Raw genomic sequence first — 23,791 nt, 5'->3', positions numbered from 1 at the left:
CCTGCGGCCCCTCGGCCCAGCTGGCCCCGCCCCCCAGCGGGGACCACCACCCTGATCCCAGGCCCCCATCAGGGCAGGCCGGCAGGCCCCCACCCATGCACCAGGCCTCTATCCTATATAATAAAAGGGTAATATGCAAATTTACCCTAATGGTGGAATGATTAGATGACCGCTTGACCAGTCACTATGAGGCACACTGACCACCTCTCGGTCCCTTTCCCTGGCCAGTAGGCTCCGAACACACTATGGTGAACAGGGAACCAGGGGTGGGTGGTGGGGGATGCGGGTGGTTCCAGGCCAAAGCCCCCACCCCACCAGTCACCCCACAAACAAAGGGCAACCTGTGGTGGGGGCTGGGCCAGGTGGGAATGGCCGTCAGGCTCCGATCGTCCGATGGTGAATGAGGAACCGGGGGTGGGTGGCAGTGGGAACGGGGCCAGCTGCAGACAGCCGGGAAAGATGGCCCTGATCACAGGCCAGGCCTAGGGACCATAACCACACACAAATTTCATGCACCAGACCTCTAGTTAATAAATAATAATGCAAGAATAAACTGTGTTTTGATTACTCGCAACTGTAAACCTACTTTTGCGCCCCCCCCCCAGAATATACAAATTTCATTTTATAGATGTATCATGTAAACTGGCCACATGTTCCTAGACAATGACTTCAAACTAATATTTTCAGTGATTTCTTATTTTCTTCCTTTTCAATAATCAGTAATCTCTGACCGCTAGGATTGCTTCTATACCATAGCAATCTGATAGAAAATGAATATAAAATAGTTGTTAAAAGCTTTAGTTAGGAAACCTGTACCCTAGGCCTTTGTTCACTTATCTACAAAATGGGGATAATTACCAGACATACTTCATAGGGTTAAATTAATAGTCTGGTACCAACACTAGGTTCTAATTGTTAACTATCATTATATTAACAGAGAAGAAAATAGCTCTCCAGCTTTGGGCATAACTTTGCTGGATATCCATGAATAAAATTAAAGTTCATAAGAAAATTTATCTAAATCACTTAAATCTATAAAGACAGAGATACAGATTTACATCAATTCTTTTTCCTATACTAGGATTGTTTACTGAGGTCAAACTTTCTTCAAGTGACCAAAGAGTCAAAATACTGATTTGTTTGAGTAACAGATTTTCCACAAAAGAATTCAGCTTCTTCCTTGTTTCGTCGCTAACACTCTAGTTCATTCCACAATGTAATATAATACAGGAAATGTTTAAAAAGTGATAGCTTAAAACATTTGTCTGTGAGTTATTTGAATTTTAGAAACCATTTGAACTGTCCTGGTTAATTTCTCAGATGATATAATAATTTTGCTGCTCTGAACATCCTAGCTAGTTACCAGAATAGTAAAGAAAAAAATATATCTAGACTTTGTATTCCAATGGTTGGATTAATCGAAAAGTTTCTATCATGCTGTCAAATAGTTTATCTTGCTTTTTCCTGTAAAGTGGAAACTTGCTTCAATCTCTTCTATTATCATAATAAAGTTATGGTAGCTTTCCAATTTCTTAAAATTCATTAACTAATCAGAAGAAGCAAACAATGATATATTTTTCTAAAGACTTCTAAATTTGGAAAATGATATTGGCTTAAAGAAATGTTTATCGGGAAAGGTTCAGTGATGAATAGTTACATCTTTCTTTAAGTGGCCAGATTAAGAAAACACACATCCCCACCACAAGCTATGGCATAATTGCACTGCTGTTTATTACTTTTCATACCCATAATTACCCATAAAGAAGTATGTACAAATAAAATACTGTGTTTATGTTTCCATATAAAAAGATCTGATGTTCAGCAACAAAGATATAAAACAACATATTTTATAAAATTGATATTTTGTAATTATGTTATTCAGAGCCCACTGTAGTTTAAGAGGGAAACAATGAACTTTCATAAACAAGTTAGAGTTGAAAGTGCAGCACTATCCTGATGCCAAGGCTCTGAGCAAAATCCAATTTTTTCTTATAGGTTGAAAGCAGGACCATTTGAAAAGGAAAATTTGTTACCAAGATTTTTTTTTCTTTCAGTAACAGATTACACGCACAACAGCTTTTGGATCAAGAGATTTATTTATGTGTCTTTTAATCTTACTCTCATTAACATGCATCTTGAAAAAGAAAATATTATTCTGGGCTCTCCCTCATATTCCTTCCTTCCCTTGCTTTAACAATCATCCTGTTCATATATAAATTTTTTTCGTATTTTTCATGTCCATATCTGAATGAGTCACACATGATGAAAGGTCTAATTATTTATTCTTTTTTTTAACTAGGTTCACTGTGGGATATCTTATACCTCAGTGACTAAATAACTATTGTCATATAATAATAGTGCTCAAGTAGGTTATCTAAGAACAGTTTCCACTAAAAATCTATTTTTTGAAAGTAATATTCATTTGTCTCTATAGTATGTTTTTATCCTATACTAGAGGCCCGTTGCACGAAATTTGTGCAGTTGGGGGACGGAGGGGCTGTCCCTCAGCCCAGCCTGCACCTTCTCCAATCTGGGATCCCTCTCACAATCCAGGACTGCTGGCTCTCAACTGCTCGCCTGCCTGCCTGCCTGCCTGATCATCCCCTAACCACTCCCCTGCCAGCCTGATTGATGCCTAACTGCTCCCCTGCAGGCCTGATTGCCCCTAACTGCACTCCCCTGCCAGACTGGTCACCCCTAACTGCCCTCCCCTGCAGGCCTGGTCGCCCCTAACTGCCCTCCCCTGCAGGCCTGGTCGCCCCCAACTGCCCTCCCCTGCCAGCCTGGTTGCCCCTAACTGTCCTCCCCTGCAGGCCTGGTTGCCCCCAACTGCCCTCCCCTGAAGGCCCAGTCACCCCTAACTGCCCTCCCCAGCTGGCCTGGTCACCCCTAACTTCCCTCCCCTGCAGGCCTGGGTCCCCCCCAACTGTTCTCCCCTGCAGGCCTGATTGCCCACAACTGTCCTCCCTTGCTGGTAATCTTGTGGTGGCCATCTTGTGTCCACATGGGGGCAGCCATCTTTTGTGTTGGAGTGATGGGCAATTTGCATATTACCTCTTTATTATAGAGGATAGTACATAAAGATATGCATTGCCAGAGGAAATTATTACAAATTAAGTTATTCAAGTATTCTTTATACAGCATCCTTTATTGCATCTGGATTGCAATTATCATATCCTTTGCAAATAATCACTGTGACAATTCTGAGAAAATACATGATTCTCTTCAGTGCTAATACTTCTTTGGCCCATCTGGTTAAGGCTCATTCCACAACAAACAGTGGCAGCCATTACTTGGAGAAGTAAGAGGAACTTGGATGAAATAGCCCCATAGGAAATTCTCTTTAATAATTTATCACATAGATTGTTATGATATTTAACCAAAAAAAACAAAAAACAGTAAGGTAAGAACAGGCTCAGAGCCATACAAAATACCCAGAATGGACACAGCATTAAATGAACAAGAGTAAATTATTATAATCAGTCAAAGGTAGGAAATGGAAACTCTCAAATATTGTGTGTTTTCCATGCTCTATTTGCAGCATCAGTTCAGCTATTCAGCCATTTAATCTTTTTCCATTTATTTCAACTATTAGGCTATTAAAATAAATTATTATATTTGGGTGAAATATGATTTTTCCCCTAAACATATCTATCATTAGTTAACTTTCTACTTCATCAACTCTAGCCTTGACTTGGAGGAAAAAAGGAAATTGTTGAGAGCTGCATTATGCATTTCACATTACTTTAGTACTATTATATAATCAAGTTGTTAAAAAATGCAAATTTTCACTGCTTAGCTTTTGCATTTATCTGTTTATAGGGACTAATGTGAGAATATTAAACATCCATCCAATTAAAGTAATACTGGACAGCATAGTATTCCATTGTGTAAATGTACCACAGCTTTTTAATCCACTCATCTACTACTGATGGGCACTTGGGCTGTTTTCAGATCTTGGCTATTGTAAATAATGCTGCTATGAAAATAGGGGTGCATTTATTCTTTCGAATTGGTATTTCAGGATTCTTAGGATATATTCCCAGAAGTGGGATCACTGGGTCAAAAGAAAGTTCCTTTCTTTGAGGAAACTCCATACTGTTTTTTACAGTGGCTGCACCAGTCTTATCCACATCCTTACCAGCACTTGTTTGTTGATTTATTGATTATAGCCATTCTGATAGGTGTGAGAGATATTGCATTGTGATTTTATTTTGCATCTCTCTGATGATTAGTGGCATTGAAAATTTTTTCATATGCCTTTTGGCTATCTGTATGTCCTCTGTGGAGAAATGTTTATTCAGTTCCTTTGCCCATTTTTTCTTCTATTGTTTTGTGTGTTTTTTTGTCTTCCTGGTGTTGAGTTGTATAAGTTCTTTATATATAGACATTAACCCCATTATCAGATGTACCATTGGCAAATATATTCTTCCACACAGTGGTTTCCTTTTCATTTTGTTAGTTTCTTTTACTATGCAAAAGCTTTTTAGTTTGACATAGTACCATTTATTTTTTCCCCTTTGTTTCCCTTGCTACAAGAGATGTCAGAGGTGGGCAAGGAGGAGAAAGGACATCTGTAATAGTGTCAACAACAAAAATAAAGTTTAAAAAAACTTGATATTGGAGAAGTGAGCACTACTTCCTTAATAGGCTGCACCATATTTCAGACAAAGACAATTAGCCAAAAAATAAATAAATAAATAATAACAAAACAGTGTTTCAATTCTTTGCAAATTTATATTTGTCTCAATTATAGTTGTTTATTGGTCTTAATTTTCTTTCTCTGTGTGGACACAGCCAAAATGGGAGTTAGAAAAAGCTGATAGACATTCAAGAGCAGTGGAAGCTAATGACAGTGAACTCTCTAGCCAACACATTGTGGTGCTGCCCGTCTTGACAGCATGACTAGGGCAATGCCTGACCTCCCTTTGTGGAGGTTAAGCATTATTCCTGCATTAGGGCCTTTATGAAATAATTGAGTAATATAAAAAATTAATCCCCCATAGCCTTAAGAAAACATTTTAGATGATTATAAAGTTAAATTTCTTAATATCATATATAAAATGTAAAACTGATAATTTGAGAATTATAAATATCAATTAATGTTATTAAGTTTACCCAGATTTTGACGTCATTTGGAAATGAGAGATTTATTTGTCAAAGACAAAATATACAACTTTAAAAAGAAGAGTTTACATATTCTTAGTATGTTTATTTTTGTCAAAAACAAATAGCTTCTTTGACTCCTTGTAGGTAAAATGCATATATAGGGTGGACAAAAGTAGGTTTACAGTTGTTTGTATGGAAAATAATAGAATAATTAATAAGTAATAAACAAGAATAAACTCTGTGTTTCGCATACTCACAACTGTAAACTTACTTTTGCCACACCCTGCACATGTTTGGCTTATTCCTAAGAACAAAAAATATCAAAATAACTAAAGATTGGATCAATTATTTTAATAATGCCTGAAAGCCAATTAGTTGAATGGAAAAATCAAATCCATGGCTACACAGCTGACAATTATGACAACTGAAAAACCAAATAATTTATATTACATCAATGAAGCCAAACAAAGCCAACAAGAACTTTGTTCACTCAGATTTAAATCCCCTCCTCTTTACTTGAATTTTCACTTAAATTGAATAGAAATGAAGTTTTAAAAAGTCTAAACTGAAATAATATGAAAGGATTTACTTTTTATAAGTGATTTCCATAATTTCAATATATTTTTATAAATTTCATGGTAGAAAAGAATATATGAAACTTGTCAAACTTGCCTAACTTCCACAAAGCAGATCAGACAGATTCCATTGACAGCAAGATCATTTGCATTTCCATGTGGTCTTTCATTTCCCACTATTTCACATGGACTTTGACATGAAATCATTGCCTCAGGAAGCACAAGTGCCCCACAGCTTCTTGCCTAATGGCCCATAACAGCAAGTCCAGCTTTCACTATGGGAAAGGAAAAATCATGTTTTTAAACAGCTTTTATCTAGGATCATTGTGATTCTTGAGGGTAAGTATATCATCGATGTCTTTTTTGAAATGCCTCAGTGGAAACTAAGTGGAAAATCTCTGTCAGGTTGTTGATCTATGCTAGGACAGCCTTGATTAGAAACCAATTGTTGGGTCAGGAGGACAAATTTGTCAAGGTATTCTACCAGTTCAATTTCTAAACAGCTAAGAGAGTACAGTCTTGCTGCCTTGCACTGTGAAGTGACTCTCTCTTCTCAGAGTACCTTGAATTGAGGGAAAGACTACTTGCCAGCTACCTTTTATTACACATTGTTCTGTTCCTTCTCTTGGGGACTCCTTAGACTGGATATAAGTATCCCCATTTTACAGGAATTGATGGAAAAACTATTTGAAACTAGGCCTTTCTAACTTTTCAGGCAAGGCTCATTCCTTATACCAAAATGTTACAACAAGAAAAAGAATTTGGACGAAGTTTATATTCCCAACGAACTTTCTATTCACTCCTGTCATCCACCCACATTCTCTCCCCTAAAAACAAAAGAAAATACAAACACTAGACATGAACACTTATTTGTGACAGAGTGGAAAATATATTATAGTTAAGTCAAGCCCACGAAATTAAGAGCCAGATATTACTGGGTTTGAATTCAGGTTATGCCACACTTACCTGTGAACACCTGGGCACATTTCTTAACTTTTAGCCTTAGTCAGTAACCCCATATGTTGAAGAAAGCTAATCTTGCCTATAATATTGGATTGTTGTGGAGAATGAATAAGAGAAACATGCTGAAGTTATCAATATAGGACTTTTTATTATAAAAAAATGTAATGGATGGGTACAATTCCATGAGAGCATGGAATTTTTACAATGATAATATCCCCAAAGAACTGGATGTGGGAATGAACTGATATATGTGAAAGAAGTGCTGTGAAACCAATGGAGAAAGGTCATATGCACCATGTCTTTCCCAGTCTGACCATGTTGTTGAGTCCTGCTTTGCTCAAAATAATTATTTGAGATTTTATAATAGTGATTGGTGTGTTTATTATAGGAAGAAGAGAATATCTATTTTTTAATATTAGTAATAACAAAAATTTACTATAAATTACTCTAATTCAGTTCCTATCTATCTTCAGGGTAAGCTCATGTAGTTGATTCATTCTTTTTCAAAATTATTCAAACTGATAACAATAGGAATTAGACAAGCAATTTAAAGTGTTCAAGACTTTAGTTTTTAAAACCAAAGTATTATTACTAAGAGCAAGGTGTTATTTCTTTGATGGAATTGGCAATAAGTACCATTTCACAATGCAAAGTTATCATTTCTGGGTGCCTCATAAGATGTCAAAGGATGTTGGATGGAATATTTAAAATCATCTGGTCAACTTGCAACACATAGCCAAGATGCATTGGGCAGATAGCTCCCAACCCATTTGCACATCTCCATAGCAAAGGGCTCTGAAGTTCTCAGGCAACCAACATTTTCCATTGTATCCTTTAATAAAACACTCTTCCCTGTATAGAGTACAGATATTCCTAAAACACCTACATACAGCCCCTTTCTCACCCCTACAGCCATAGGAAGTACTGAATAGTAAGACTCCACTCACACATATGATTCATATCAAGTTAAAGAACCTTACTGTGACTCCCTGTGTCTTCTCTTTCTCAGGGCAATCATGCTCCCATGCATGGAGTACAGCTTAGAGAGTCTACCCAACTCAGACTTCTGTATATTGGCACCTACTATGTTTTCTTTGTCTGCCAGCTCTCGTTCAAGGCAATCTTTGACCCTACTTCTTCTCCCTCCCCAATCAATAAAAATACTAAGTATAGCAGAGTGGGTAAATGTGGGCGGAGCAGAAAATAACCAGGACAACAAAATACAAAGTTAAGTAGCTAGAATGCAGGACAAAGGGCTCCACCTTTTAATATAGAATTTGGGGCACATGACTCTGCGATGACTAACAAACTATATAACACACAACTTTCCTCAAGATTATTTTTATCCATCAGTTTCTAGGATATGGAAGATCATTACAATGATTTTTTCACTTAAACCTCTGAGAGGTTTGTGAACAAAAGTTCTCAAGCCAGTTTAGACTAATTTAAGAGTATGTACTCAGTTTAAAACCCAGCACATGTTCATTTTAATCTGAAATAACAGAGAAAAAATTCAAGCACTAGGAATAAAACATTTTCACTCCAGCTGAACTTTTTTTTTCATTTTATTCCAGTGTTGGTCAATAATTTAGAGAAACAGATGAATGTGGATGTAATAAAGCAGACAATTTTACCATGCAAAATGCAAAGTCTGCTTATAACCTTTTGTAAATGAGTGTTATTTACCAGAAAATTTATGAGATCTCAAGTGAAGACTATATTAATTTTACTGATGTTTCCCATGGCTTTTTCTCCATGGGTTTTAATGAATTGCTACAATTTATTGGGCATCATCAAGCCATAGCTTAAGTACTTTTATATGCCTAGGAATCTCAATTTCTCCCCCATAAACATCCTGTGAAAGGAACACTAGAATCCTTATTTTAAGTAACTTGGACAATGTCATATAACTAATAAATAGTGATTAATGTTGGGAGTTAAACCCAATCTATGCTCAACTATCCTTTAACCATACTTCTTTATTAGGATAACAATTAATTTCTACTTTTAAATTATTAGTAATATCTGTACATTCTGGGCTAGTAATAGATGGGAGCCCATCACCCCTTCTTTGGAATACAGAGCCATCATTAATTTTTCTGAGTCTGATACTTTCAAATTTATACTCTCATCTGGGTTCTAGATTAAAAGCTACAAATATTCTAAAGTTTATTTCACCATAAAATATTTATTTCTTTAAACTCACATCTTCCCACCTACTCCATTTTTCTTTTCTTTTCACTGCCTAATTAATGAAGAATAGTTTGGACTAGTCCTTATTACCTCAACTTCAACACATTCCTTAATTCATCACAATTTGACATTTCTTCCTATCATTCTATTGAAACTACTCTTGTAAAGTCAACAAATATAATGGACAAATTCAATGGCCTATTTCTAGGCTTCATCCTACATGTTCTTTCTACAAATCCTTCCCTATGCCTTTCAAATCATTGCATTCTCATGATTCACATCTTTGCCTCTGTCTCTACTTCTCCCTCTCACTCCACTCTTTTGTTCTCTCTCTCTCTCTCTCTTCCTCTTCCTCCTCTCCCTCTTCCTCCTCCTCCTCCTCCTCCTCCTCCTCTCCCCCGCCCCCCTTATTTTCATTCTCATTCTTATTGTTTCTTCTCAATATCTTTCCCTGGTACCTTTTCTACACAAACCCTTAAGTGTTGTTCTTTCTTAAGATTCATCTTTGGTATTCTCTCCATATAATATTTTTGTGAAGTTATCTAATCTCTATCCATACTTCTTTAATGAAACCAACAGGTAGATAGTAAACTTCACACCTAAACTCCCTTCTCATGTGGTATCTGCTACTATCTACTGGACATCCTCATATCATTATCTCCAAAAATGAACTTCTTGTTTCTTTGACCACTCTCAATCCCAACTTGTTATTCCTCCTATATTGCCTATCTCATTAAATGGTATCAAAATTTACAGCGTAACCTTTTATAAAGCTTGAATCATATCCCTCCTCTACATAGCAATTTATAAATATGAACTCAGAAAAGTCTCCTGAATCTTCTTATGTTTCTTCTTGTGTTACTTTCATAACTCCTGCAGTAATTTAGAATGTTCTGCCCAACATGGTAGCCAATAGCCACTTGGGGCTATTTAAACATAAATTAATTAACATTAAATATAATTTAAAATTCAGTTCTTAACTCACCCTAACCACATTTCAAGTGCTCAATTGCCACATATTGCTAGTGGCTACTATATTGGAAAGAGTGGATCACCATGGAAAGTTCTGTTGGAGAGTGCTGATTTGGAGTCATCCTATAACTCCCAAGGAAGAGAGACAATTCTGAATTGGTCTCCCTGGCATAAGTTCACCCTATTCCAACCTATGATCACATAGCTGTTAGAGCTAGTTTTTGAGAAAAACAAATCATCCCAGGTGACTTCTTGATTAAAATTCCTCTCTGATATTTTATCATATAAGGAATGAAATTCAAAGGCCTTAGAACAGGATACATGATCCTTCACAATTGAGCACTAACATTTTCCCAGAGGTATTTCCTACAGCTCTTGACACATACCTTACTCAATGTTATGGATGGATTTGTATCCCCCAAATTCATATATTGAAACCCAAACCCCCCAGTGTGACTGTATTTAAAGACAGGGCCTAAAAGGAGCTAATAAAATTAGATAAAAATTAAAATGCCTAAGTATTACAGATGCTAGACAATACTGAGACAATTCTTAACTAATACACTCAAACATCTTTTAATGCAATAAGTTAAAAATAGGACATTGATTAAAAATCATAAAGTGGATGTATCTTATTTAACTTGTAAATTCAGCACAAGAACAATCACAGACATCCTAAGTTTACTTCCTCGCACTAAAATTTCATATGCATCATTTTACCTGCTCAATTCAAGCCTTAGGTATTCTGATGAATTTATTCATTTTCATATCTCCTCCCTAAGCCTTTGAAATGATGAACCTGGAATTTCTGACCATTCATCCCAGCTGTCCAGGACTCCTAAATTTCTGTCATCTTGGCTTGTTTATCACCTGTAAAATGTTTTTAATGATAAATTAAAATAAAAAGAAATAAATATGGTAAGGTTCCTAACAGTTGTTAAATCTATGTTACAGGTATATGTAGGCTTATTATATTAATCTCCTCATTCTTTGGTATGTTTATAATACTAATAATGAAAGAGAAAAAGAATATACATTCAAGCAATAGTGTACTTTAACACTGCCATCAGTTTGACCTTGGAATAGTAAACTTATGTCCTCACTTTACTCATCTGTAAAATCTATGATAATACCTCATAGAGAGGACATGAAGAAGAAATGAATTAGACTAGTTTCTGACTTCTAAAGCATGTTAGCTTATTATTGAAGCTTGTTTTAATACTTAAGTTTCTGAGTGATTCAAATAATTTTCCGCAAGAGCTAATGCATTGTCATGATATCCCATTTACCTCTTAGTTTGATTTTCTTTCAAATAAACAAAATCAGTAATAGTTCAGTAAGAAATAGACTGGTCATTTTTTATGGGAGTAGAGATACAGAGAAAAAAGATTTCTCAACTTTGGATTTCTCATGGGATTCAGCCCCTGAATATGCAGTTTCGACATGCCAGGAGAGGACACAGCAAGATGATAGCAAGAAAGCACACAGAGGAAGGAGGGTGAAGAGTTCTATTTTGACTAGAGCCCATTTTCCTTCTTGTGCAAGGTGGAGAAGCTGATAAACAAAATCCCCATGCATTTCCATAGACATGATTATTGCATTCACCTATCACGCATGTGTGGCTATCCTACTGCTACTGCTAAAATCAACAACAGTATTTAAACGGATAATAAACATCTATTTTTTGCAGGATTTTTCTTGCCATCTGTGGTATCTTCTACAGCATTTTGTTTATAAATGACTGAATGCAGAAACAGACTACAGGGGTGGGGGAAGGTAAGTAACTGTTACCTTTAACACTTCACACACCCAAGGATTAAATGTTTTCATGCATTCCAGTACAACACATAATACAAATCATTAACTATTTATTAGCAAAAAAAGGCAAATGTTATTTCTCTTATTTCCAGTGTACGAAACCAGAGTAAATTAGAACATTTCATGAGGAAATTTCATTATTTAGATTGCAATAATATTGAATTTATTATTAAGTAAAACTTAGCTTTAGTGTTTCACAACATCTTGTAATATAAAATGTTAAAAAATAAAACGACGGATATTACAATCCCTTCAGAACAAAGCAACAAGATAATTTTAAAACTAATTCCAAAAATTAAGGTTAGTAGTAATCTGTGACTACTTAGCAGTTTATGTCTTCAAAAAACTACATAAATGTTATACTAGTTATTTCAGTATTACAAAAAGAAGTAAAAACTAAAACATGGCTTATCATCACAATAAAGAAATAAAAAATAATTAGTAGTTTCCTAAGTTTACAAAAGTGAATAGATTTAAAAAAAAAAAAAAAGAATAAATCTGCCCAGCTGGTGTGGCTCAGTGGTTGAGCATTGGACCATGAACCAGAAGGTCACAGTTTGATTCCTGGTCTGGGAACATGCTCCGGTTGTGGGCTCAATACTCAGAGGAGGGCAGCATGTAGGAGGCAGCTGATTAATGTTTCTCTCTCATGGATTTTTCTATCTCTCTATCCCTCTCCCCTCCTCTCTATAAAATCAAGAAAATACATATATTTTTAAAAAAGAATAAATCTGATTCATGTAAAATACTATGAAGAGCCAACATGTGTGTTTTTTTCTTAAAATAAACCATATACTTTAGAAAAAGTTTCAGCAATTTATATAGCCTAAAATTTGAGACAAAAATAAGGCCAGGCTCCTTTAATCAAATAATTGAGCAGTCTTACAGACAATCATTCCATTTCTTTGTTCATGTGCTCAGCCCATTATTGAACACCAGCATAATGACTCAGTTTGGACTAAAAGACAGAATATTGACAGCCAATAGGCCCACCCTTACACACTTCAAACTCTGGTCCTTTGTGCATCCACCACCTTCTCTCCATGTTCTCTTCTGGAGCATCCCTTAACCCTTTCACCCAGTCGAGTCACTTCTCATCTATTTCCTCAGCCCAACTCAACATATTTGCTCCCTGACCTCTAGCTCTGTCCTATTGCCTTTACCACTTTAAAAAATATATGTCTGAGTTCCATTCTAATCAGTTTAACAAATTAGATTATACTGAGGCACAGGAGCCAAAAGGTCTTATCACATTAGTTGTCAATGTCAACTAGAAGAGTTGTTCTCAACCTTGGCCACACATCATCAGGGAAAGTGGAAGATCCCAAGCTCATGACACAAGCCAGGTGAATGAAATCAGAATCTCAGAGCTGGGGGCATTTTCAAAGATTCCCCAGGATAGTCAAAGGATCACTGATCTACAGTATCAATTCACTGATATTGAAGAAACATCTTTGCAATGTAAATCAATATAAAGTAAAAAGCAAAGTGTTTATGCCTAGTCAATGTGAGGTCAACATTGAAAATAAAAATTTAAAAGGACACTGGGGATTGAAATTAAAGCAATAGGTCAAGTAATTCAAATTAAAATATTATTTTATTTGAAATAGTTATATGTATACTTGTTCTTGCGTACTCAATCTAGCATGAAAAACTTAATGGATTATAATTTATATGTGGGGGGGCATGAGACTAGGAGCATTATTGATTTCCTTTGCTTCATACTTTAATTCACCTTGCACATGCAGACACTGACATCATATAATTAAAGCAATTAAAACCAATGTGTAATAGCATTTATTAAAAGTTTGAGCCCTATATAGTTACTAATTTGACACAGTTACAAGTTCAAAGTAAAAATAATCATTCTTTAGCCTATAAAAACAATAGGCACCTAATATTAAGATAAAATTTTGGTTGTTTTCCTATAAAAATAAAATACAATTCATAAAATTAGTGGTCATATATAAAACAAAAAATAGGAAAAACAAAAATCAGGGTCATAAAACTTGTTATGATAATGGTTTTGACCTAAAAATGGCCTTAATAATGGTTAAAATGATTATCTGCATGGTTAGACTATTTGACTTTGTAGAAAAGCAATTCAGCAATAGAGAGAAGATTTGAAAATAATCAAGTGATAGGATACAAAAAAGATCTATTTGCATATATATTCCACATTCCTGGACAATGTCACACTTTTTACAACAGCACTTAATCAACAGCAAAACAATATTTTTTAATAAAAATAATTGTTAGATATTTGATTTTATTTTAAATATATTCTTTCAAGAATCTAGAGCGCATGACGCCAAAATGAATTAAGAACTTAAGAAAGGTTCAAACTGTACATTATGTAATCCAAATTATATGTGCTCAAACTGGTTAATGTTTGTGAGCGGTTTCTGCAAACAATACAGAAAGCCTCAGGTATCACGATTATTATATATGCCTTACATTGGCAGAGCATCCTTTCGGCCAGTATCTGTTAAATTAAGAATAAGCAATAGAATCTGCTTTAACATGAGATTATAAAAATAAAAATGTGGATGCATATGTTCTTGAGAGTATGAAGATTAGTATCTATTATGAGAGAACTAAAATACAGATGATGCAATATTTACATTATAATCTAATCTCAAATCTGCTTTCACTGATCATCTGGCTTAAGTTAAGGTATAGTACTAGTAAGGACATAAAGCTATCAATAACAAAAGTTTACCAGTAACAAAGTAATTTGTATTCCTTAAATATCCCAATTTAATAATATATATCTTCACATATGCTTAGGAGCTAAAGGACAAGAGAAAATATTTATTTAAGTTTAAGAAAACAAGCATTTTAATAATATACATATGTAATTTTGTAGCTTAGAATACTGCATATTTAAATATTAGCAACCAACTTTATTACAGCTTTGTTACTCTTATTATATATTAAAGATCATTTTGAAAAACAATGAAAACTACAGAGAATTACTGTCATCATTTTTGCTACTTGACTTATGTAAGATAGCAGCTTGAATGTTCTTTATTTTTCCATAAATTTCCTCGCAGATAAATGTGCATATTTACTCTTTTAAAATTAAGCCAGCTATTTCTCAGAATATTAAAAAATATTCTTGGGTACAAATGATTTTTATTATGTGTTCAATACAAATGTTCACTAAAATAAATTCAAGCTGCATTTAATCTCCAATTACTATGGACTCAGGCACTATGATTGTATTAGATCAATATTAAGGTTTGTTTGCTTTCTCAGCATAAGGCATCAAAAGTCCTTCAAAACAAGTTAAATTAAATGTAATCAATTCTATTTTATATATGGAATGTGGCTTTTTTGTAAATGGAGGAGAATATAAAATTAGAAGGTAATATGTCCTTAAGTTTTATATTTTAGAAATTACTGCATTAATAATTTAATTATATGGACATAATAAGGTTAATATTTCTCCTAAAATATAAACTTGTATATAAATTGTATAACTAATATGACTAAGTATATTCTATCTATATTTACAAATATATTTATACACTATTAAATTATATTTTTCATGAATATATTACCAATTCAAGAAATATAATGCATTTGCTTTTAACATAGCCTCGGGCTTTGTGGCTATCTTAAAATATGTAAAATTTTTCATAGAATGTATATCTTGAGCAAAGTCCTTGATGACAGTCACAATTTCATAATTATAGTTATATTTGAAATGAGCAAAACTGTTTAGAAAGAAACTCAGGCACATCATTCAAAGTTTACAAGTAGCATTTTAAGGCATGTAATATAATTTGTATGTGGATGTCTTTGTGGCTTTTTCAGAATCATAAAGAAATTATATATTAAATTAAGGAAATAACCAATCAGTTTGTAAGTTATCAACCAGGAACACTTGAAACTTAAATGTGGAATTCTAATTATTAAAAACAATTATTATGGAAAAAATGTTTCAAATGGACAAAAAAACAAAAATCACACAACCAAGAAAATAGCTACAAGATATCACAAGTAATAAATCATGTGTGTGGTGATGAGAAACTCAAATGGCTGTGCTTACTTTTCAATGTGAAGAAGAAATGTTCCTAAGAAGTTAAGACTTCTATAATGTGCTTTTGTGTATACAGTTAACAATTACCACTTTATATAAAAACACAATCCAGAAGTAGTTCATGAAATTACAAATTAATTTCACCTACATTATACCTTTACAGCTCTGATGACAAATACAAAGTTGAGAAATGTTTCAGGTCAAGAGGAAAATATACTTATTTGTATTTAAAATTTGGATATTTGAGCAAAGATACATTTGAAAAGCTTATTTGAAAATATGCTGCAGTCTATTAACAATGACTATCTTTTAAATACTGAACCTATGCAAGTTGAAATTGATAGAAATTTCTATGAGAATTACATTCAGAAAAGCAAGCAAATTTATATTATTACAAGATACCACTTTTAAACATAAATAATATACTGAAATGCTTATAACCTTTTTATGAGTAGCAAAATTAGCAGACACACCATTTTCCTTATTTTTATAATTCTAATGAAACATATATGGTCATAATAAATAACTATGCAATAAGTTATTAACAGCTGCCATTAAGAATAAGTTTAATCCCCAGGCATTAGTTATAGTGATATGGTTAAGAAAAGTATGTAGGAAAGTTTAAATCCATTTATCTTGTGAAGTGGCATTCTAAATTAATATTGTAAACTCAATATTAGTCTTTCCAAAGAAGATCTGTTTCTGATTTTAAAAAACGTTGAAAAGCAAGTTTAGTTTGAGTTTAGTTTAATTGTCAAAAGCACAACTAAACAATCCAAAGTAAGGTACAGCCCTTGAACTATGTTCATTTTAAATAGATTCCTTAGACCAGTTCTCATGTCAAAGAATCACAATGCATTTTTTATCAATATTGCCCTTGATTGCACTTCTCTAGTACAAAGCAAGTGAAGCAGAAGAGGGACAATTTTTCTTTTCCTGTGTGGTGTTGAGGGAGTAGTGAAGAGAAAGGAAAAGAGAGAGTGTAGTATATTATTCCTTTTTTAAAGCAATACCATTTTATTGTGTTATTTAATAAATTAGCCTTGGAACAAAACATTAAGGCTTACTAAGATTCTGTCATCATTTCTTCCCTACTAAAATGTCACTTACTGCAGTATCTTCATCATCAACAGAGCTCTTGGGGAATCTCATTTCAGCACCACGGACAGTGACACCTCTACAAGAAGTGCACCACCCATGCCATTGGCCATTTCTTAAGAAACTTGCATACACTTCTTTTTTGTCAATCAGCAAAGATTACAGCCCTTACTATATTCAACAGAAATAGACTGAATATGATACACATTATTAAGGAGTTTAGTATTTTTTATCCCTAGCACCATGCATTTGCCATTTAATATTTCTGGAGAACATGCTGAAAATACAAGCTAATTACATAAGGTATCTGATAAAACCTAACACTAATTATTGATCACCAGATAGTTAATTGAAACTTTCCACTCATATTGAGTCTGAGGTCAATAATTATTCAAATTTCCAAGAGAAAACAGAAAATGTATTGTGATTCAGTATGCTTAGGTAGGCCTCCAGACTTTCCAAACAACCAGAACTATCTCTGTAAAACAGGTAAAACGTGTTTTGCTTCTTCCTACATAAAAAACTACAAACACTTTCTCTTTACCTTCTGGTCAACCAACTTAATGACGTCACTCTCTGAAAATTCACGTGTGCAGGTCCATAAGCCAAATCACACGTGCCTATCTCTGACTCTTCTGATTTGGGCTAGGATCATTAGTATGCAGTCCCATCATATCTTCTTAACAAGCCATATTCAAATTCCATTTTTTAAATAAGGTAACAGAGTTTGAACCAATCGCTTAACTGTAAGAGGTAATTTAAGCCCTAGCTTTATTATCTCAGAAAACCAGGGTGTTCCCTGATTTTCCAGGGATTCCCAGAATGAAGGCACCAGTCTACCACTAATCCACGAGGTATTCCCAACTCAAGCACCAAGTCAAGCTCTTATAACCACAACAACGACGACTGAAGTAACAAAACCAGAGCCACAAAAAATAAAATAAAACAAACTTTTAAAACTCTAGAAAACATTCCAACAAAATAAAACAGATGGAAAAGCTCAAGAAGGGCAGAAGAAAAAGAAAATCCACTGATCCTACCTTACAGTCCTCAGGACAGGATTTCACCGAGTACTCCTGCGATTGTAAATATTTATGGAGCACACTTTCAAACTCTTCGTATTTCTCCTGAGCGTGGTGGTCATAGTCTTGGTAAGCCTCGATGCATTGCCTGCAGGTGGTCATCTCGCCGCCCTCCTTGAGCACCACATCCAGACTACAGTTCAAAGTGTTGGGACTTGACAACCCCGAGAACAACTCCCAAAGTGTGTAGGAATTACAAAACGAAAGGTAAAAATCCGACAAGTTCCAGAGTGCAGTTGGATGTGTCCCTCTCACCTGCTGCTCCTCCCCCCTGGCCGCCACCCCCTGACTCCAGTTCCTGGCGCACACCGCGTCCGCGCTCTCCACGGTAAAGCACTGGCCCGAGGAGGCGCCTTGGGGGTAACAAGTCTCCAGGCGCCACGCGGGTTTGGCAGAGTTTCCTAGAAAAAGAGCCTTGCTCCGGTTGTTTTTGCCCCCGCTGCCCTTGCCGCCGCCACGGCCGTAGGCGGAGAGCAGTCTGAGTGCCTGGGCAGCGGGCGAGGACTCCCCCATGCTCGCCAGGAGCGCGGGCCAGGAGGGCTCCTGCTGCCGCGTCCGCTGCTGTTGCTGCTGCTGCTGCCGCTGCCGCTGTTGCTGCTGCCGCTGCTGCTGATGCTGTTGCTGCTGATGTTGATGCTGCTCCTTGTCCCGGGTCCGGGTCAGCTTGGCTTCGGCGCAGAACCACAAGTGATCAGAGAGCAGGACTGTGAAAAACAAGAGAGATGCCAGAGACAGTCGCCATTTCTGAGCCCTCTCTGAATCGATGAACGGTTTCTCGTTCTCCCGGGGTGCTGCCAACCAGATTTTTAAGCCGTCGTCATACTGCCGACACATCCAAGCACCCCTGGTCATATTTTGGGAACGCACAGCCCGGGCCGACTCCACCGTGAGGGCTCCTGTGCCGGTGTCACCACAATATGCATTGACTTAAAGGGTTTAATTTCCTTATCCCCTCCTCCCGTTTCTTCTCTCTCTTTCTCTCCCTTTCCCCCTCTCCCTCTCTCTCCCTCTCTTTTTTCTCTCTCTCTTTTTGCCTACATAAATATTACTAGGCTTTGGAGGAAGATCTGACTTGCTTCCGACCTAATCATCAGCCGACCCCATCCTCTGTAGAGTAGGAAACAATAGTGGAGAGAGAGAGAGAGAGAGAGAGGGAGAGAGAGAGAGAGGCAGTCGGAGGTGGCTGGGCTGGTGGCCGGTGGCGAGCTGAGTGCAGGAGGTGATGGTGGAGGTGGCGGGGTGGCTCTGCGCTGCTCTTCTCACCCAGGCATTGTCAGCGCGCGGGTCCCCATGGTCCTGCTGAGGACGGCCCGCTCTTCCCAGTCAGGGGCATGCCGCGTCTTCGCTGCCGCTGCCCGCAGACAGCGACCAGTGCGCCTCCCCAGTGGCTCTCCTCCTCCTTCCCCTTCGCTTCTCTTCCTCTTCCTCCTCCTTCCTTTCCTTCTCCTTTCTTTCCTCCTCCTCCTGCTCCTACTTCTCGCAGTCTCTCCCCGAGTCCGGAGCCTGGGCAGCCACCGCAGACAGGGCTCTCCCTCCCCCCCTCCCCCCACCCCGCTCTCGAACTGCTGCTGCCGCCGCTGCTGTTGCAGGTCTGCCCGAGGGCGCCTCCACCACCGGGCTCCGACTGCTGACGCCGCCTCCCCCGGACCTTGGGGCCGAATCGCCTGGGCTGGGCCTCCCAAGAGCCACAGTCATCTTCAGTCCCCAGCTAAGTTGCCGCCATCTTCGTCCTGGAGAAACACTTTTTTGGGGGGGAGCGCTGGCTTTTGCGTCATCTCCTCCCGCGCAGAGATCTCTCCATCCTGGCGCATTGGCACCGCTTTGGCCGGGCGGCGGAGGAGGGCGAGGACGCACGGGGCCGGGGGAGGGGATGGTGCGGCTGTGCCACTGGCCCCGCCTGGGCTTCTGAGCTCCAGTGCTTGCTCCTTCCTTTCCGTCCCCTGTCCTCACCTTTTGGCTTTTTCTTTCTGTTTGCACTGACAAAAGTCAGAATGCAGATGCATGACTGAAGATGCTAGCTCATTTCTTCCGCGTCTCCCACTGCCTCTCTGTCTCTGGAAAAAGTCCGAGTTGCAAGTGGTCGGTTCCAGGTTTCTCATGGGGAGGGGTCAGGGTAGTGCTCTCTTAACTAAGTGATGATAGACTTCAAAGGAAAGGTTGGAGGGGTGGGGGGTAGGGAAGTAAACACGAACAGGCTAGAGGAGAGAGGAGGTGACATCTGGTTTCTTTGTATGGACCTCGGGATCCCTAAAACAAACTAGAGATCAACAACTACCAGTGAGTTACATTTTGTCAAGTGAGTTTAGTGCTTTATATGGAACGGATGGTGTGTGCATGTACAACTATATATGCCGCTGTATATGTTACAGCGACGTATTTCATATTCGAAAGTACAGGTTAGAAATGGCCTCATAGAGTCAGAAAAATACAGTAAAACCTGGGATATCAGGGGTCACCGCCTAGCCCTCGGCTTGGATTTCAACGTCTTGATTTCGGAGGATTCCTCCTCGGATCTGGAGCATAAAAAGCTTCCTTAACCCCATTCCCCACCGAGTTAGGCTTTGCTGTCGCCCAAGACTTCCGCAGCAGCTGGCCATTGGCTGCCTGGGTGGCAGCCGCTGAATCCAAGCCTCTGGTGCCCCTTAGCGTTGGTTCTTGGAGTTCCAAGAGAGCAACAGACGCTCTGGGGAAGGGGTCCCACGCTCCCAGCTCATGCAGGTTGATGCTCTGAGCAAACATTAGTCTGGCTTTATCTGGGAACCCTGCCCACTCTATCCCTCACTCCCACCGGAGCTGTGGGAGCAGGAGGCTGCGCCTGTGCCTGGACCCTCCGCACCGCCTTGTCCAGAGTCCTCTCTGTTGTTGATGATCAAGGAAAGCCTTTTGTTCTATCTCGTATTCACCGTATCCCTTCCCTGCTTTCTAATGACCCTCATACTCTGTTGGGTGCACATTCACATGGGCAGTATTAGGGTGCCTGTGTTCTAAGTAAGTATATTGAGAAACCAAAGGAATGGATCATGATATTCATTTTCTAGAGATGCTATGGGTGTTGGGATGCCTGAGAAATGAGAATTTTTAAAATGTCAACATGCAAAACGTAATGGGCAGGATTCAACCAACTAGTTCTGTCCTCAGCATAATAAGGTGTATACTATATTTTACCCAGGTAAATTCTAAGTTCCTAAAAACTATATGCAGTGAATATTAAAGCGTGGTGCAGTTGACCATTGATTGATCTGTCAGGTAATGTCTTAGAAAGAACATTTGTGTACCTGTATCATTCTGACTCTTTGGATTTCATTGTGCTGCTTTTTTTTAACTACATAAAAGATCCCAACATTTACAGATAAGCTTTCTATGACAAGTTCATCCTTACATTAAAGCATCTTTAAGTAAACAAAAATTGAGGTTTTGCTGAAATTTTTTAAAAAAATATTTTCAGTACTTAAGCTGAGGAGATAGTTTTTCAATTTTTTTCCTTTTTCGTAATTTTATTGTTGAAAGTATTACAGATGTCCCCTTTTTTCCCCCAATGAGCCGCTCTACTCTGCTCCTGCTCCCTCTCCAGGCCTTCACCACCCTATTGTCTGTGTCCATGGGTTATACATATATGTATATAAGTTCTTTGTTTAGTCTCTTCCCGCCCCCCTCTTCATTCTAAAATATCTGTTTGTTGCATGCTTCAATGTCTCTGGATCTATTTTGTTCATCAGTTTATTTTGTTCATTAGATTCCACATATAAGTGAGATCATGTGATATTTGTCTTTCTCTGACTGGCTTATTTCACTTAGGATAATACTATCCACGTCTTTCCATGCTGCCTCAAAAAGTTTTGATAGTTTAAATTATTTTGACATTGAGTAAAATACTCTTTTCTCAAACAGTGATGTGGATAAAGATATCCTTTGAAGAAAATCTATTAAAATTTTGGAAAACATTGTTTTTTCTTCTACCCTCTTCTTGTGATTACTCTTTTCTTAAATTTAAAACTTCAACTTCTTAAACCAAATCAGATTTATATACAACATAAAGTCTGCTTGCAGACATAAGTGAGTATAAGGTCTGGCATTTTCCATTGTATAAATAAATATATGTAGAAGATAATATCAAAAGTCTGCATTTCTATTACTTTGTAGATTTTGCAGTACATAAAAATGAGCATATTATATTTTAAATCCTAAAGTTATTCTCCTTCCCTTTTGTTTTGAACCTGTTGAACCTTTGTTATAAAATATAGATGAAATGTAATAACCCAAAGCCTTTCTTCTTATAAACTCAGGGTGGGGATTTTTTTAATCTTAAAAAAAAATTATTAAGGAATTTTTCTTTCTTATCTCTGTTACCTATCTTTCTATCTTTAGCTCTATCTAGATTGTTATTTAATATCTACATTACAGGATTTAATTTCATACTTATTTCTCTTATCTGCCCCTTCATTTTTCTTCACCCTGTTTCTTCCTCATTTAAAGATGCTGCCTGGACAGGTTTATATTTCTCTTGTTCTCTCCTGCGTAAGACAGAAAGCTCAGAAAAATCCTTAGCTAGGGAAGTCTACAAGATATCCCTGAGCTGGGATTCTCACACAGAAAGCTCCTAGGCAGTCTAGAGTGATTAAATCAGAAAGCAGACTGGGAATGGGGAAAATAAAGAAATGAACAATATATAACACAAAGATGATCTTAGGACAGGTAGAATTTTAATATAAGAAGAAAAAATTCACCAGAATACTTCTGTTAGCCCATAGGGAGAAAGGTGAGCAAAGTAACTGAATACCTAAATAAGTGACCACTTCCTAAGTGTGCACCACCCCACCATCTCCCAGCCTGGCTTCCTTTGCATGCCATGTGCCTCCAACCCAGGCAATATAAACTTTCAGCCCAAGTCAAACCTGTTCCTATTCACAGTGATGAATAAGTTCCTCTTCCACGAATAAAAAGTAGCAAACGTTCTGCTGAAATGAACTATCACATTTGTTCTTAAAATATATATTCTTTCTCCCAAGTCCAGTTTTTTACTAACACCCTTCCCCAACCCCACTACTTCAAGTTTTTACTCTTCTTCACATTCCATGACCACTAGTCTAGAGTTGTGCTCGCTGTTGAGTGCTGTTGCTATTGGCAGATAGATTCATTATGACCCCCAGGGGGTGGTTTAAAGCTAAAAACCACCAGAGCTACTGATATCAAGCTAATTACAATTTCCCTTGACAGTGTTTCTCAGTATTGCCTCTATTGACATTTGGGGTCGATACTTCTTTGTTGTAGATGGCTGTCCTATACTTTGTATGAGGTTCAGCAGCCTCCCTAGCCTCAACTCACAAGACACCAGTAACACAATGCCTTCTCCCCAGTTTTGACAACCCAAACTGTCACCAAGTATTGCCAAATGTCCCCTGGAAGCAAACTTTCTCCCAAGTAAGAACCACTGCTTTAGAAACATCTCAAAGTAGTAGTGGTTACCTAATTCATATCTGCATGGGAGTTCTGGCATCAGAAATAAAGCTATGCCTTTTTCTCTAATACAGTGTATTTATAATCTAAGAAATCTTCACCTAGAATCATCACCTCATCATATAGTATGTCATAGAATAATTTTTAAAGACTACAAAATTTTGAAATTCCCTTAACCTCTCTTGCCTATACAAAGTTAAGGGGATAACTGACAATTATCATTTAAATCTGATTAATGTAGGAATTTTTCTCCATAACTCAGACTAATTTATTAACCAGATTGCTTGTATTAAAAAAAAATACTTCTTAATGATTTTTAGAGAGAGAGGAAGAGAAAGGGAGAGAGTGAAACATCTGTTGGCTGCCTTCTGTATGTCCTCTACTGAGGATCAAGCCCAAAACCAGGGCATGTGCCCTGATCAGGAATTTAACCTGCAACCTTTTAATGTAGGGGTCCTCAAACTATGGCCCGTGGCCCA

General features: G+C 37.3%; 1 protein-coding gene across 1 annotated transcript in view; it reads right to left on the bottom strand.

Annotated features, from left to right (window-relative positions):
* FAM155A (family with sequence similarity 155, member A) overlaps window positions 1–19,949 on the bottom strand; it is a 627,602-nt gene extending 607,653 nt beyond the window's left edge. Inside the window, exon 1 of the mRNA XM_005884474.2 lies at window positions 17,817–19,949. Coding sequence (XP_005884536.1) covers window positions 17,817–18,710 — 894 coding nt within the window. The 5' untranslated portion in view covers window positions 18,711–19,949. The remainder of the gene's footprint in view (window positions 1–17,816) is intronic.
* Window positions 19,950–23,791: the final 3,842 nt, after the last annotated feature.

This window comes from Myotis brandtii, unplaced genomic scaffold (genome assembly GCF_000412655.1).
Source record: "Myotis brandtii unplaced genomic scaffold, ASM41265v1 scaffold83, whole genome shotgun sequence".
In the NCBI taxonomy this organism is placed as follows: domain Eukaryota; kingdom Metazoa; phylum Chordata; class Mammalia; order Chiroptera; family Vespertilionidae; genus Myotis; species Myotis brandtii.
Note: the sequence above shows the minus strand (reverse complement) of the source record. Positions and strands in the feature narration are given on the sequence as shown.